At 36.6% G+C, this 16,941-nt stretch overlaps 1 protein-coding gene across 2 annotated transcripts in view; it reads left to right on the top strand.

The window, feature by feature from the left end:
* LOC105226308 (protein jim lovell) overlaps positions 1–16,941 on the top strand; it is a 39,037-nt gene that overhangs the window by 16,485 nt on the left and 5,611 nt on the right. For both annotated transcript variants that reach the window (XM_029550213.2, XM_019990277.3), the window contains exon 3: positions 7,737–7,874. In XM_029550213.2, coding sequence (XP_029406073.2) covers positions 7,737–7,874 — 138 coding nt within the window. The remainder of the gene's footprint in view (positions 1–7,736; positions 7,875–16,941) is intronic.

Below are 16,941 nucleotides of genomic sequence, written 5' to 3'. Positions count from 1 at the left end.
ACATACACATATACACAACTTTACATATGTAACTATGTATGAAGGTGTATGTGTTGGCAAATAGCAGCGGAACACTTCAGCAGTTGGTGCGTCCGCGCGGAGTGTGAGTTGCCTAAGATGTGGACGAGCCAAGACACAGCCATTCAAATGCGAAACAAAAGCTTATGAAAATCGCGTACAAATAGGCGTGGCGCAGGCGGTGGTGGCGGCTGGGCGGTTGGTTAACAGCAGCGCCAAGACATTGTAGATGCTCTCAGCTGAAGTGGTGCATTCATTGATGCTGAAGCATGTGAATATATGAGATGTGTGTGGGCTTGCCTCTAGCAGGATATATGTAATCATTGAGGACACATGAAAGGTTGGGGGAGCGCGCGCACATTGTTGCCGCGCGCATTAAGCAGATGAAGACTTTTGTTACAACAATGCAAGAATGCCATAGAAAATATAGAAAATCGAATGATGAGCGCTTAAGCGCCAAGGATAAGCGCGCGAGCAATGACGGTAATCATTCTTTTTTTTGAAGGATTTTGAAATACTTTTGAGGAGCGCTGGGTGCGCGCCGCATTTCTTTTAAATGAAAGAAAGACTCGAAAAAGAAGTGTCTTTGAATTTTGGAGGAACGGAAGTGAAATGCCGCAAAGCGAAAGACACAAGGGCGCTCACATGTATACAAGCGCGCACATAAGCTCAAGTAGATTAAGACGCATACGTATATGTATGTAGCGCTGCAGCGCGTTTTGATTTTCTTACGCTACACTTAATGCGTCACAAATGAAATCAGCCAGGCAGCAGGATATGTGTGTTTGCAAGCAGCGCGGATTTAAAAAACACACACAGCGCTGTCGTTAGTTAAAAAATATGATTTGCACACCTTGGCGCTCGCACCAGAATCCGTGTGCTTTCCGCGCCTCACACCACGCTACAGGCGCTTTCCAGTTCTATTAGTTCGATGACTGCGCGTTGCAGAATGTCTTTGAAAAAGCGTATATATTTGAGTTAACAGGCAGCTAAGCAGCAAGGAGTAGGCGCATAGTCACCAATAACTCCTTTCGCGCCAACAAACACATGCACGCATACATGTAGACAGCCATACAAACAAATAAACGAAAATGAACGCAAGCAAATAAGCGTGTTCCTGTTTCAATGTGAGTGTGGGTGTGTGTATGAGTGTGCTTCCAAGTCTTTATGCGCTGGCTTCTTAGCGCTCAGCAAGTCACTGCTTTTCAACTTGTAAGTCAGCACCTTCATGTATGTCTTCATATGCCTGCACTTATTTATGCGGTAGTTAGCGGTATTTTTCATACGTCATAACATATCTGCAAACTTACGCGCCTCTGCCTCAGCGCATTTCCTTAAAAATTCTTACATTTATTTTTCTACAATCCTACCATATTAAGTTTGCGGTACTTCCTTCTGCAGTGGCATGACGTGTATGAAGGTATACTCCTCACAGCCCTGCAAGAAATTTTTCAGTCTGAAAATATATCGTCTTCTTCTTTGGCACTACAACCGTGGGTCGCTCTGGGCCGAGGCAGGTCGCTATGCACTTGATCATTCCTTTGGGTGCGTAAGTGGCCTTGCTTCCGTTCTCCTCTCCTTAAGATAACCAGCATATTCGTTGGATTTTTATGCGCTTAACGAAATGCTTGTAGCCGTAGAGCTCATACAATCGTGGTTCCCATTTATTCGATATTTATCACTCACGCGGACGGGTCCAAAGACTTGGCGAGAAAGAGTTCTCCAAGTGCTTTCTCATCTCGCTGCATCATCATCCATGTTTCTGCGCCGTATAATAGGTTAGGAATGATGGAAGGTCTATTTATAGTGCGATATATTTTTTCGTCGAGAGTGTGATTGGAACTGGAAACAGCTCAGCCGGGAACATATGTCTTTCTAGCTCCTCACCGCCGGCCTTAATCAACTTAACCAGTAATCTAACGACGCCTTAGGCTTTGTTGTTCCTAAACTGCCTTAAAGTTGTTTTCACCTCGTCTTTGTGGAGTGAAGAAACAACAATGTTGTCAAAGTAGATTCTTGGCGTGGGTTCTCTTTATCCGTCGCAGCACTGCTTTCACTATTTAGCAATTTCGGAAAGTTTTTCTTCCAAATTTCGAATGTACTCTTGGTGTCTGTTATCAGGTTTATATTCCTATCTTTACAGAAGCAGGCCACGGGCTTGAAACCATTTGCTTGCTGTCTTAGGTTAGATTAGGTTAATCTGGTAGGCTCCTGAGCCATGCATAGACCAGGCGATACCAGATGGAGTTCAATTTCTAGGCTCATAGGGAGTAGTCATCCTTTGGGATGCCTACGCTTGGCGCGAATTTTAACAGATTCGGTGGCCTCACTATAGCTACCTCCTCTAGGGTATCATAGAAACCCCAGATGTGCGGAAAATGCGGGAGAAGAACACACGAGATGATCCACTGTTTTCATGGTCCCTTGGTCCAGACTACTGACCAATTTAGCGAACCGAACTCCTATTAAGCAAGATCTTAAGTTCTTTGCGTTGATGTCTTTCTGCCTTTCTCTTATTTTTGTTGAAAAAACGTCTCTCTTCCTTGCTTTTGTATCGCTGGCAGTATCGTTTTCTCATAGCCCTTATCACAATCAGCTAAGATCCAGTTGCACCAGAAAGATCTGATAACCTCAAAATGCTGCACAAATTTTCTAATTAAAGGATGTGAAGGCGGTTTATAGTTTCCTAACAAGGAAGCAACCAGGGCTTTTTAATTTAAGCTAGCGCTCCCCGCTCTCTTCCAACCTTAAGCCATGCTTTAGACTAGTTGGACATCCAAGATCAACAAATTTCAAGAAATGTTTGATATAACTTCATTCGGTTGTAGATCATTCTTTAGGTTTTGCAAGAACTAAAATACTCTAAGACCTATAGCTTTGTAAAACTCTCTATCTCCCTCTTACTCTTTCTCTCTCTTTCGAGTGGATTATTAAAATTATTAGATACCCTCTGGAAATCTGAAGTTAAAGACCTTTCCTACAGGGCCACTACCGTTCATATGCATACCATGCATGTCATACTCGCATTGCATTGCCACACACTACCTCTCTTTGTATGTAGAGAGTTTGTAAATATCTCTTAAGCTCCCCAAGCGGATATTATTAAAATGAATCGCGCCAGCAATAACAACAATAATAACAAATATAAATATAAAATGTTAACGAAAACTGACGACAATTTATAAAACCTCAAAATTTTATTGGGGCGTACGGTACTACTCATTTGCTAACTGTTGTTTTTTTCTAGTTTTATTGCACTTATTTGATATTTGTGTGTGGATGCGTGGATTGGTAGACGATTTTACCAAGATATGTCTATTTTTCTACCTAAAGCTGAAAAGTTTGCTAAATACCCAAAGAGGTGCTCATACATGCTTTGTGTCTGTGGAGCTTTTAAGTCAGCCTTGGAGTTCAAGACATGTGAGTGAGTGCTCGTGTCACAGGAAGACAATTTGGTATGGGTGAAAATTACAGAAATAAGTTGACGAATTGAGGAGTCTACTTTGAAACAGAATGATTGATAATATATCAAATTTTAAACACATATACCCTGATTCAAACGATAAGTGAGTTGCTCGAGAAAAAAGTTAGGTTAAAATAATTTTGTGGGAAAATGTTGTTCTATATTATAACAAAACTCTTCAAAATTTCAGAAAACTCTTATTCCTTAATGATGCACAACTTCCATGCCAATTTCCAAAAGCTCTTATTAAAATTGTCGAAATCTCTCAGCTTTGAGTAATTTTTTTGAACTCAAGCTTAAACTGCATTTTAACTTTAATTTCTGAAAGTTTTTTTGTTTATTTCCGAAACTTCACGAATAAATGAATTTGCTTTGACTCAATATACAAAAGCTCTCTACCACTTAAGAAAGCTTTCATGGTTTTCCAAAGCTTTCCTTTAAGAATTATCATATTTTGCTTCAGGCTTGAACTGCTACACATCATAGCTCAATTTCTGAAAGCTCTCATGAAAGTTTCTTAAAGCTTTCACTAAGAAATTATTTTGCTTTGATTCGGACCTTAACTGCAAAGACTCACTGGCAAATTTCTGAAAGCTTTAACTAAAATTTTCGAAAGCTTTCATTTATGAATAATTTTTTTCGATTCAGCGTTAAAAGCTTGAACTGCAGCAATGACGTCTGAATTTCCGAAAAGTCTCATTAAAATACCCGAAAGCTTTCATTAATAAATGTTTTAGCTTTGTTTCTTCACTGTCCAAAAGCACTCGTAAAAAAATTCCGAAAGCTTTCAATTATAAATAATTTTTATTGTTTCAGCCTTGAATGCCTACAATTGACATCACAATTTCTGAAAGCTCGCATTAAAATATCTACAGCTTTCACTTATAATTCCTTTTTTTAATTCAGCTTTGAACTTTTACCACTCACATCTCAATTTCCGAAAGCTTTTATTAAAAGCTCCAGAAGCTCTGATTTATAAATAATTTTCGAAAGCTTTAATTTATGAATGATTTCGTTGCATCGTTGGACGATTACGACTCATATATCAATTTCCGAAAGCTTTTATTAAAATTTCCAACGCTCTGACTTATAAATATCTTTTTTATTCAAGCTTCTTCGCTTTCCAAAAGCTCTCATAAAATACTTTTACTTATAAATGTTTTATTTTTTAATTCGGATTTGAACTGTTACAACTCACTTCGCATTTTCTGAAGTTCTCATAAAAAAATACTCCGAAAACTTTCACTTATAAATGATTTTATTATGATTTAGACTTGAACTAGCCCAACTATAATGCTAATATTCGAGCATCACAATTTCTGAAAGCTATCTTTAAAAATTTTCACAAGCTTTCACTTACGACTCATTCAATATGCGAAAGCTCTCACTAAACTTGCCGAAAGCTCTCATTTAAAAATCACACAAAATCTTTCCATTGTTTCATATTGAACTTTTTTACACTATTCACTAAAATCTTTGAAATCTTCTGAACGCTAGTGTGTCTATTTACATACTCGTATACTTCGTAAATGGGCTTGAATAGACAAATATGCATGTCGTCTCCAATCACACACAAATCACATTACCATTTTATTCGCAGCACTTGTGAACTTCCTCGATTTATGTCACTCCCTAGCAAGCTACCGTTGAGTGACTGTATAGCCGAGTATGTAAATACTATGATTTTTTCACAATCCATATTTGCCAAACACGCACCCACACCCAACCGAAGGCCCGCCCACCGATAATCATATGCTTGCGGTAAAGCACACGTGGGCAAATTTGTGTTTTCCGTCGCAACGGCTTCCAACTTCAACTCTGACTTTTGGAAAAAACCGAAGTGAAGACATCATAAATCGCGGTGCTGCAGAAAAACTATTTCACCTTCGCGAATTGCAGCAACAACGGCACATATGAAACACATGCATTGTTGTTGTACATATGTACGTATGTATATTATGCTATGGTATGTGAGCTTTCATAGAAGCCTGTATCGGCGGCTCACATGAAAGCGCGCTGCCAAAACAGGGCAGTTCGGCAGTATTGGTTGGGCGCTGTTGCACTCCTCTGTCTGCTCATGTATCGATAGGTACGAGTACGTTTTGTATGACTCTGCAACCCATAATCAGCCCCGGGGCAGACAGACAGCCAGCCAGCACAGCTGTTTGCACCTTCGCCGTTGCAATAAATAAATAAATGGAACCACAATTGAATTTATTCTTCAACTGCGAGTTTTTTAAAAACCTCTGTATTTCGAGTGTGGTGTGAGACTGCCGTATGGAAAACATGCAATGCAGCCTACCGTGGCAAAGCTAGAGCCAATGGCAGGGGAAATACTATATTGGGTGAGAACTGAAAGTAGTGCTACGAAAAACAGTTAGTTTGTCAAATTAACTGCAAATGTGCTGTCAGCTGTCGTTAGCGGTATTATGACAGTTGGCTGGTTGAAAAACTTTTAGCCTAATGACTCTTTTACGCAAAACAGACAGACAGACAGAGTTTCTTTGAACGAATTATAAATGGGTTGTTGTACGAAGAAGTTCAAACGAAAGGTTTAAAGAGTCAGCCACAAATAAGACCAGAGCTAATTCTTAAATTCCGATTTTTCTTTTCAAAATAGTTTTCTTTTCTAAGATAAGGTTAGTGTAGGTTAATCTGGTAGGCCAATAAGCCACGCATAGACCAGTTTTGGTGCTTTGCGATACCAGATGGAGTTCAGTTGCTAGGTCCAAGACTGATGATGACTTATCCATTATTTAGGATGCCTGCGCTTGACGCGAATTTTAAGAGACTCAGCTACCTCTCTATCGATACTTCCTCCAGTGGATCATACCGTCTTTTTTAAGCACCAATATGTACTCTTTCACCAAAGATGATGTTTTGGCTCTGCGAAACCGTAGCCAAGTCAATAATCTTCTACGAAGTAAGGCTAAATGAAACTCTGCATATGAAGGAATCGAAATAAGCACACGCCAAAAATCTTTCCTACTTTAACTACATCCCTGAAAACCTGAAATACTGCATCGCATAGTCTACTCGTAGCGGCTATTTCTCTGGTCACATACCGATGAGGGATATGTGGATAGGAAGGAGTCGCTGCACAAGAAGCGTAATGAAAAAAAATTAAAGAGTTTTTCACTGATCAATCGAAACTAGGAGAAGAAGTTTTCTGTAGGAGACTCTCCGTCAATCTTACCTTTAGGCTACGTAAATACTGTCGTGTTTTTCAGGCAGATGTGGCTGCTTTCAAGCTTTCGGTGGACGTATTGCTACGAAGTGCAGCCTCTTTCAGCGAGGTGAGCATTCACTCCGACAGCAGACTGGCAATACTAGCTAAACTATACTCTAAGCTAGTCAATTAGTTTCTGCCCTCACTAGAAATAGCAGCAAGCTACTTCATCACCAGACTTTTTTGGGTGTTCAATCTTAGCGGAGTTGCTAACAAACAGCCGTGGAACTAGCCAGAGTAGCCCCGCTCACATCCGAATGATTTGGATCTCCATTAACTTCTTGCTTTCTAGCTCTGAACCTATGAATCTCATATACTCCCGCTCCTGTGCGACCGTAATCCATATCATTTTGTCTTAGAGTAGATCGCAGGAGATCTTCTGAAACTGAGATCCTAGTTATGATCGTTGCTGTCAATAGTAGAAAAAGGCGTAAAGAGTTGAGAAAATAATTTAGACAAAATCTCAAAAAAATAAAAAAGGTTTAGCTAAAAGCTTCAGAAATAAAAACGGTTCAAATAAAAGCTCAAGCCATAAAAAAGCTTTTGAAATAAGAGAAAACAAGTTCAGATAAAAGCGTTAGAAATAAAAAAAGTTTCGAGAAGTAAGAACTGTAGAAAAATCTGAAGAAACGTAAAGGTATCAACTAAAGGTTGAGAAATATAAAGCTTTGGTAAAAGCTCTACATATAAAAAGTTTAGATAAAAGCTTAAGAAACATAAAGGGTTTCGATTAAATGGTAAGATATATAAAGCTTAGATATAAGCTCTACAAATAAAAAGTTTAGATAAAAGCTCTAGAAACAAAAAGTTTAGATAAAAGCTTAAGAAACGTAAAGAGTTTTGATTAAATGGTAAGATATATAAAGTTTAGATAAAAGCTCTAGAAACAAAAAGTATAGATAAAAGCTCAAGAAATAAAAAGTTTAGATAAAAGCTTAAGAAACGTAAACATATTTAGCATAACATCAAAGTTTAGGTTATAAAACTACAAGTTTTCACATTCTTTTCTTCATCACTTTCTTTCAGTGTTCGGCTTGGACTCACCACTCGGTCTCTTTCCACCAGGCATCGATCCAGGCAAACTCTATAATCCACTAATGGAAATGTCCGATCCACGTGGCATGCCCAGCGATCATCCGCCGCCCTTTCTCAAAGGCAAGAAAAGTAAGTAAACGAAAATAATTCCACTTTTCTAGCGAGTATTTACAATCACCGTTCGAATTTCAATAAACGTCTTACAAAAACAAGCAATTAACCCCGCAATTGAACCTGAAATAAGACGCTCCAATTATTTTCCAAACTAAATAAATCGTATACAAAGTGCATAACGGTATATTAACGATACTTCTTCAAATGCTTAGCGTACGCCTGTGAACGAAAAGAGAAAAATTCGTCGGAAAAGTAAGAAAAAAACGGGACAAAATTCACACCTGAGTAGCGGCTGCCCTTTTGCCACTACAAGTTTACACACTTCTGCGCATGCGCACCCACTTAACTGCCTTGATCTTGCACTTTTGCTCACGTACTTGATCCGTTGGGCTACTGTTGATCAACGATCGTGGCACTTGAGTGTAGGCATGCGCATTTCCGTTTTATTTGACTTTCTACCATGCAATATCTTTCTTTATTTTTTGTTTTTATGCAACGATCAGTGATCGATGGCAATCGTTATTTTTTTAAACGTTTTAAATATTTGAGTTATAGTTTTACTTCGGTTGCAAGTAATTTTAGTTATTTTAAAAAGTTTATAAGGAACGTGTAACTGAAAGTATTTTAATTAGCGGTACTTAAGAGACTACAACGCACTTGAAAGTAAATAACTTTCGCTTGCAAAAAGTGGTAGTGACTAATGGGAGTAAAAGTTTCAGGTGAAAGCTCGCAACAAATATATTAAGCTGAGGTATTAATTAAGTAATAGCTGACTCTTACAGTTGTTGCAATTTGCTAAAATTTCTAATATTTCCTAAATGTAAAGCTTGGCAAATATTAGTGAAAGCTTATTTCATCGAAGCTTTCGCTTCATTCAAATAGTATACCTTATATGTTCAATATGAAAGTTCATAGATTTTTATAATATATAGATATGTACGAATATGTATACTATTTTAGAGTTCACTATGCGAATATGTAATCAATGTTTGCCTAGCTGAAGCTTTCACTTAAACCTTTTTCGAGATACTCCAGCATATATTTTTCCGGTTGTATAACGCAAATTATATTCCTAATTTTCGAAGTGAGAAAAAAAGTGAAAGGTTATACAGCTAAAACTTTTACTTGGCAATTGTTGAATGTGGAAGCTTTTAAGCTTTAAATATTTTTTTTCATCAAACTCATTTCCCTCATATTTTCATTCAATTTGCTTCCAAAAATTTCCTTTTAATCTGCAAATTCATATGTAGCAGCAAGTTTTTAAAGCCGAAGCTTTCACTTAATATTTTTAATATCAAACATGAAAGCTTATAAAATCTTTATTCGTTTGTTACTTGGTATTTTTAGTTAAATTTCAAGGCGATAGGCTAAAATAAAAGCTTTAAGCTTTCATTTGCCAATTATTGTATGTGGAAGTTTCTATATTTTTTTGACATTATTTATGAAAATTTTAAAACGATTTGTGCTTATCACGAATCTTCATAAATTTGGAGCGTTTGGAGCTACATTTTTGATCGAATTACTTTTTTTTCATTGAATTGATACTATGTTTTTAAAAAGCTTTCACGAAACTTTATAAAGTTGGAGCTTTTACTTGGCTTTTCTTTGATTGAACGCTTCAACTTGCTATTTTTTTATTATAAGTTTGAGACTCTCTTATAAGAAGTTTTATTATTTGTTTTACGTACGAAAGCTTTCACCAAACTTTATAGAGCTTTCACTTGGCCTTTCTTTTGGTTAAACACTAGACTTTTTGATTTTTTATTATAACTGTATGTTTAAAAAGTTTTCACGAAAATTTATAAAAATGGAGCTTTCACTTGACTTTTTTCTTTGAACATTTAAACTTGTTATTTTTTTAATTATAACTTTAAAACTCTGTTATAAGAAGTTTTATTATTTGTTTTACGTATGAAAGCTTTCACCAAACTTTATAAAGCTTTCACTTGGCATATTTTTTTTTGTTGATCACTTGAGTTTTTGGTTTTTTATTAAAAATTTAAAACTTTCATTATTTTTGATACTTATAAAAGCTTTCACCAAACTTTATAAAGCTTTCACTTGGCGTTTTTTTCATTGCACCTACATTTTTTGATTTTTTACTATAAATATGAAGCTTCGTTATTTGTTTTACCTACGAAAGCTTTCACCAAACTTCATGAAATTGGAGTTTTCACTTGTAATTTTTTATTAAACACCTAAATTTTCACGTTTTTTATTACATAATTTTGAAACAGTATTATGGAAAGCTTTAACATACAAGTAGCTCATAGCACTCGAAAGCTTATTTTTCTTATAATTTTAAAATATATTTAGAGCTTTCACTTGGGTTTAAGGAGCTTTTACAAAGCTCATATCACTCAAAAGCTTTCACCCAAGCTTTAATTCCAAACGCTTATATTGGCATTACTTCAATGTGTTTCAAAATTAATATATTGGGAGCTATCTTTTGGCTTTTAAGGAGCTTTCACAAAGCTCATATCACTAAAAATCTTACTTTTCTCATAATTTTAAAATGTATTTTAATCGTGCTTAAAGTGTTTCACGAAAATTTGTAGCGTTACAGCTTTCACTAAGCTTTTTAAAAGCTTTCACAAACCTCATATCACTCAATAGCTTATTTTTCTCACAATTCTCATGTATTTTAATCGTGCTTAACGTGTTTCACGAAAATTTTTAGCGTTGCAGCTTTCACTAAGCTTTTTAGAAGCTTTCACAAGGCTCATATCACTCAAAAGCTTTCACCTAAGCTTTTATTCCAAGCGATTATATTATTATTATTTTTACATATATGTTTTCTGCAATTACCACAAACAACAAATTCATTTACAACAACAGAGCATTTAGTAGTATTTTTATCGATACCTTAACACGTACATATGTATGTACATGCCTACAGACGCACATAGGTGTCATGCACTCAATCGTCCAAATGACGTGCTATTATTAGCGTCATTGTCGCTGTCGCCGTCGTTGACGCCGTTCGATATCACATGAGGCGGTAAATTCAATTCTGCGGTTTTCCTGCATCGCTCCAACGAATGCGCATGTGCGCCTAGGCATGTCACAAAAACTCAATGCATACATATGCAGCTCTTCATGCAGATGCAAATGTGTGTGCACTGATTTTATTGCCGCCAAGTAAACGCATCGTTTGCCATAAAAACTGTGCAATTTTTCAATTATTCAAATCGATACTTCACATTCACTGCACAAAACGCTGCTGCGTGTGCGTATGTATGTATGTATGTTAAGGCATTACATTGTGATGGGAAATGCTGTACGTGTATGTGCAACATTCGGAAAACCTCAAATAGTTAATGAGTTTTTTCTGCATATCAACCGCATTACAACTCATTTTCTTTTTTCCTGCTTGCTTATGCGCTTGTTGTTTTTGTTTTTATGGATTTTTTGTCTTCGCTTATTCACCTTTAACATTTATCCATAAACAAGATCAATAACAAACTATCAGCCAACAAAAACAACACCACCCCATCAAACGAACAATAGAAGAATGACTTTGTTGCACAAACACACACACACACACATAGACAAACAAATATATTTATAGAAATAAAAACATTTACAAACATACATATATACATACGAGTATAAACTCTCGCATTATGCCTGAAAACCAATTAAAACAATTGAGGCACGCAAAGCAACAACAACTCTACCTATGGCAAGTATATATTTTTCAGTTTGTAAAACTTGCTTAGTCACATGATTGACAGCAACGAAATAGCCGTGAAGAGAAACGCATCGTTTTTTGTGAATTAAACACTTACACGCTTCACAAGCAATTATGTGTGCTTTTACTTGGCGCTTAGCATGAACCCCTTGCCCATTATGTTACCATTTACTTGCCAACAACTAAACATCTATGCGAGTATGTTTGTATGTATGCAAATGTGTCCGTTGTTGATAAGTCAAATCAGCGATTTTTGATTTTTGACAAGCTCATTTTGAGTTCGACAACCGAGCTACTCAGCTCTGAGCCGTTAATGCCGTTAATGTGACAACTTACATGACACTCACTTTGATGAACAGGATGAGAAGTACAAGACTATTAAAAGAAACAGTATTTTTTGCTATGAAATTGAAGTTATAACAATAAATTTGTTATAAATAAACAAGCAAAAACTTGATTTTGATCGAAAAGTTTAAACGACAGACATATACATATATATAGTGAAACGATTTCGGCGGATTCAACAATTAGCAATTTCTTGAGGAGAAAAGGACTGCAAACTTTCAGTTCGATATCTCAAAAAGTGATGAACATAAACGAGTCGTGTTCCAAAATTAACGGAAATTTTCGTTTAAAAAAAAAATATTTATTCTTTTGTCTACTTTAATCATGTTATCGCCTTTGATCTAGTCTCCATTCGATATTATGCACTTTTGCCAGCGCTTCCTTCAATCGTTGAAACACTTCTCAAACTCGATTTTCGGAATATCCTTCAGCTCTGTCAGCGATTTTTATCTATCTTGTAAAAATCACCCTTTAAGGTTCCAATAAAAAGTCACGCGTATCCATGTCTGGTGAGTATGCAGGCTGAAGCTAAGTTCGATGATTTCAGAACCCCAAGCTTATACTTTGTACTGAAAGTCAGTAGAGAGCTTCAGATTTCTTAAGTCTAGAGCTTTTTTGTTCACTTAAAAAATTAACTGAAGATTTTATTAAAGAAAAATATACCGATACCTTAGAGATCTTAGACATATTATTAGCGCTAGAATGTGAGTTCCATTCTTTTCCAAATATTTACATATTAAAATAATTTTTTAGAAAGGCAAAAATTTTGTTTCGCACTATTTTCTTCAAAGAACTTTCCATCCTATCAGTATTATTCTTTATACAACAGAAAAAATATACAGAGAGCAATATATAATTGAAAAGTAGTGGGCTAAGTGCTGACCTTTACAACGTGTTTGACCAAAAAGTTAGTCATGAACAAGTTAAATTGTTGATATGTATAAATCTATTAATTATCTATCCAAAAAATGCATCACTCTCACAGACCATTAAAGTAATTATCAGTAGTTCTCACGACATTTAGACATATGTATAGTAAAAGAAACGTGCAAGCATTTTCATCAAGACCAAAGACTATCGTACGGTCTCCAAAAGACTGCAGGACGTTTGTTGGCCTACTAATGGGCATTATTAAAGTAGACACATGCAGAAAGTGCAGGGAAGTAGGTCCGGTCTTATCTAGAACTCGGCTTAAATATCTAGAAACTTTACAGTACAAGCGACTGGTTAAGATATCAAAATCTGATATTAAGTCTATATTGAACTTCGCAAAAAGAATTGACATCCTGCATGACGTTAACTTCAGCTGTATTTGGCATTACAAAGGATCTGTACGAAAGTCTATACATGACGTGGCAGCCTGCCAGTGTAACGTAACCTAAAGCCTATCAATCCGGCAGCATTCCTCAAAATCTGCCGTTACGAAAGCAAAACAAATAAGTATTCCTTAATCTTCCTGTTAATCCTCGAAATACATTCTTAGCAAGTGATGAAGATCATTTTCATTTGTCGGGAATTCTTTCCGACCGGCCATACAGCAAGGAATACCATTTGAGTGTTATGATTGCGCGAAGCTATTCGTGAAACGAGGCCGGAATTATGAGCAGGCAACTCTTGGTTTTTGCACCATGATAATGCATCATCGCTTACTGCATTGATTCTTTGTGAGTTTTTCGCCAACTTTTGAACCACTATCAACCACCGCTCCGTGTGACTTCTGGTTATTCAGCAAACTCAAACTAGCGCTCCAAAGAAACCGTTTTGAGTCTATTGAAGACATTAAATGTGAATCGCTACGCGCATTGAAGGCTATACCGGAAATTGACAACTGTTTTGAGAATTGGAAAAAGAACATTGGCACAAGTGTATTGAGACCAAGAAGGTTTACTTAGAGAAGACGAAATTGATTTTAAGGAATAAATTAAGAGTTTTAAAATTATGTACAAAGTCTTACTATTTTATGCTCAGAGCAGTATATTCCCTCTCCAAAGTCTAAGCAAAAAATTAATTTACTCGGGTTTCACCTGTACAAAACTCTCATTTGTCATCCACTCAGTTTTTTGTTGACCACAGTTCTTTCAAGAGTTTGAAAGCCAGTAAAGGCTCAAGTCTAATATGATACTCCAATTCTTACATACATATTTATTAGCCAAAATCAGTATTACGGTCAACGCCATCGCAGATCGCCAAATTTCACAATTATATGTACTAGACCACACAAATCTACATACATAAAGCACGTCATACATAGATAAATATGTAATAGAAATCTTAACAAAGGAAGACAGCATTCAGAGAATAGGAATAGGCCACCGATTTCAGATAACAACTATTAAGACAACTAACGTATAACTGCGAGAGAAAAGGTAGCACACAATGAAGAAAGTTGAATCGATATTTTATATCGATACACAAACGTACTTATGTAAAGTAAATATTGCTAATACAAATATTTTAATAGAATAAAGTATACAAGTCCGGCAGCACAAATTATATACATACATACATAAGTATGTACATAGACAAATGCGTGTATATACTTTATATATGCATATGTACTTATACATAAATATGCTTTACTATGTCTACTAAACATTTGCTTTGGCCGGTCATTCGACCAAATCGAATTGTTTTTGCCGAAATCGATTGCAGAATTTCGCGATTTGAAAAGTTATTTGCTGTGACTTACATTACAAATCGCGAATCACGTTTAAATTGTGCGCAAATCGGTCAAGCATACTTGCAACAATATAAATAAATATGTGTGAGTTCATATGTTTATATGCTATGTATATTCATATATTAGTGTGGGTCAGAAAACGTTTTTTTCGCTTGGTGCTCTGAAAAGAGGCGGATTTTTGCTTATGAATTTTATAACTCAATGAAAAAATCGTTATAAATCGGATCTACAATATGATGTCTTATAAAAAATATTTTTTTTTTTGAGCCACCCTAATGTACATATATACTTTTATATGGCCAATCAATAAGCTAAAACTATTAAGACGCGAAACTAAGCTTTTTGTACCGTCTTTGAGGCAATGTCATGCTCAGAGCCATATGTACAAATATATATATTAGGGTGGGTTGATAAAAAAATTAACTTTTTTGCATAATATTTTTCGTTAGATTTCTCCAATGTAGTGGATCTCTCCATCGGCGTGTACTGAATCGAAAACCCCCAAAGCTGGAGTGTTCTCTTCCATCCGGTCTCGCCGTTGCCAATACGTAAAGGACCATAAATCTACCGCATAACCTTGCTTTCCAACACTCCTAAGACCGACTCATCAGATGATGTCATTGTCCATGCCCCCGCACCATATAGCAGGACGGGAATGATGAGGGACTTGTAGAGTTTGGCCTTTGTTCATATTGAAAGGACTTTACATCTCAATTGCCTTCTCAGTCCAAAGTAGCAACTGTTGAAAAAAAACGGTTCTGCGCTGGAGACAAGTCGCGATATTTTGTTCGCAACCATACGCTTCACTTCTTTATTCAGTCTGGAAAAAGAGACACTAACAGCGCAGTTGTTGAGGCCAATGATATCAATATCATCGGCGTATGCCAGCAGCTGTACACTCTTATAAAAAATTGTATCTTCTATATTTAGCTCTGCAGCTCGTTTTATTTTTTCCAGCAGTAGATTAAAGAATCCGAATTTGTGTGAAATCTCGCTTGATATCGAACGGCTCGGATAGGTCTTTTCCGATCTTGACGAAGGTTTTGTGTTGTTCAAAGTCAGCTTACACAGCCTTAGTAGCATTTCGCGGAAACCAAGTTCAAACATAGCGCCATAGAAAGAGCCCCTTTTCGTGCTTTCGTAAGCAACATTAAAATCGAAGAAGAGACTGTGTGTGTCGATCTTCCTTTCACAGGTCTTTTCCAAGATTTGCGCATAATGAAATCTGGTCGTTAGTAGATTTTCCAGTTCTAAAGCCAAACTGATAAGGTCAAATCAGTTTGTTGGCGGTGGTCGTCGGTCTTTCACACACCAAGCTCGGTAAGAACTTATATGCGACACTTAGGAGGCTTATTCCACTATAATTCGGACAGATTGTGGTCCATACAGTATACCCCTTTTTGTGATTTGGACAGAGCACATTTAGGTTTCAATCATCGGACATACTTTCATTCGACCATAACTTGCAAAGAAGCTAATGCATGGACCTTGTTAGTTCTTCGTCGCAGTATTTGAATAGCTGGACCAGTAATCGACTTTATTCAGGCGGGTAATAACTATTCGAACCTTCTCATAGTCAGGCAATGGAACATCTATTTCATGGGGTATCGGGTTCGCCATTTTCTGTTACACTTACACTGCCCTTCAGCAGGCTGGAGAAGTGTTGGCTCCATAACTGCAGTATACTTTGAGCATCGGTCTTGAGACCTTCCGTTATGCGCCGCATTTTTCGTAAACTTTTCCTTCTTCACCTGCATTCCTTCATACCATATAATAGCTGCACTTCGAAGAAGTACATCTGCTGCTACCTTGATGACTGCCATTTCTGCTTGAAAGACACCATGATTGTCTAGCAGTCTGAAACAAATTTTGATTGAGAGCTCCCGACAGAAGAAGATCATACTTCTAGAAAAAAGGATAATTTTTCTACCCACCCTAATATATATACGTATATACATACATGTACTCGTATATAATAACATTATGCTATTATGAACAGCTGCTCTCATGAGTAACTACTTTTTCAAGCACATAAGTACGTTTATCTAGCAATGAAAGTTAGTATTGTTGTATGATTGTATGTACGTAGCGAGTCATGACACAACTGTTGATGCGGCTGATGATGTTGGCGGCCGCTCGACTCGTCGAAATCGTCAGAGATTCTTATCACTCTGCAAATATCGTGGCTTATGGCGGCGGCGGCAAGGCTTTTGGCTTTTCTCTTGCAATTTTATTACATTTTTTTTGCGTTTATTTGTTTATTGTGGCAGTTACTTACTACCATTTACTTACTTTTTTGTTTAATTTTTATTTTATTTTTCAATATTTAGCATATTTGTGCGATATGCAGGCAGGCTTATTGT

Source organism: Bactrocera dorsalis, chromosome 3, assembly GCF_023373825.1.
Source record: "Bactrocera dorsalis isolate Fly_Bdor chromosome 3, ASM2337382v1, whole genome shotgun sequence".
NCBI classification, from domain to species: Eukaryota; Metazoa; Arthropoda; class Insecta; order Diptera; family Tephritidae; genus Bactrocera; species Bactrocera dorsalis.
Note: the sequence above shows the minus strand (reverse complement) of the source record. Positions and strands in the feature narration are given on the sequence as shown.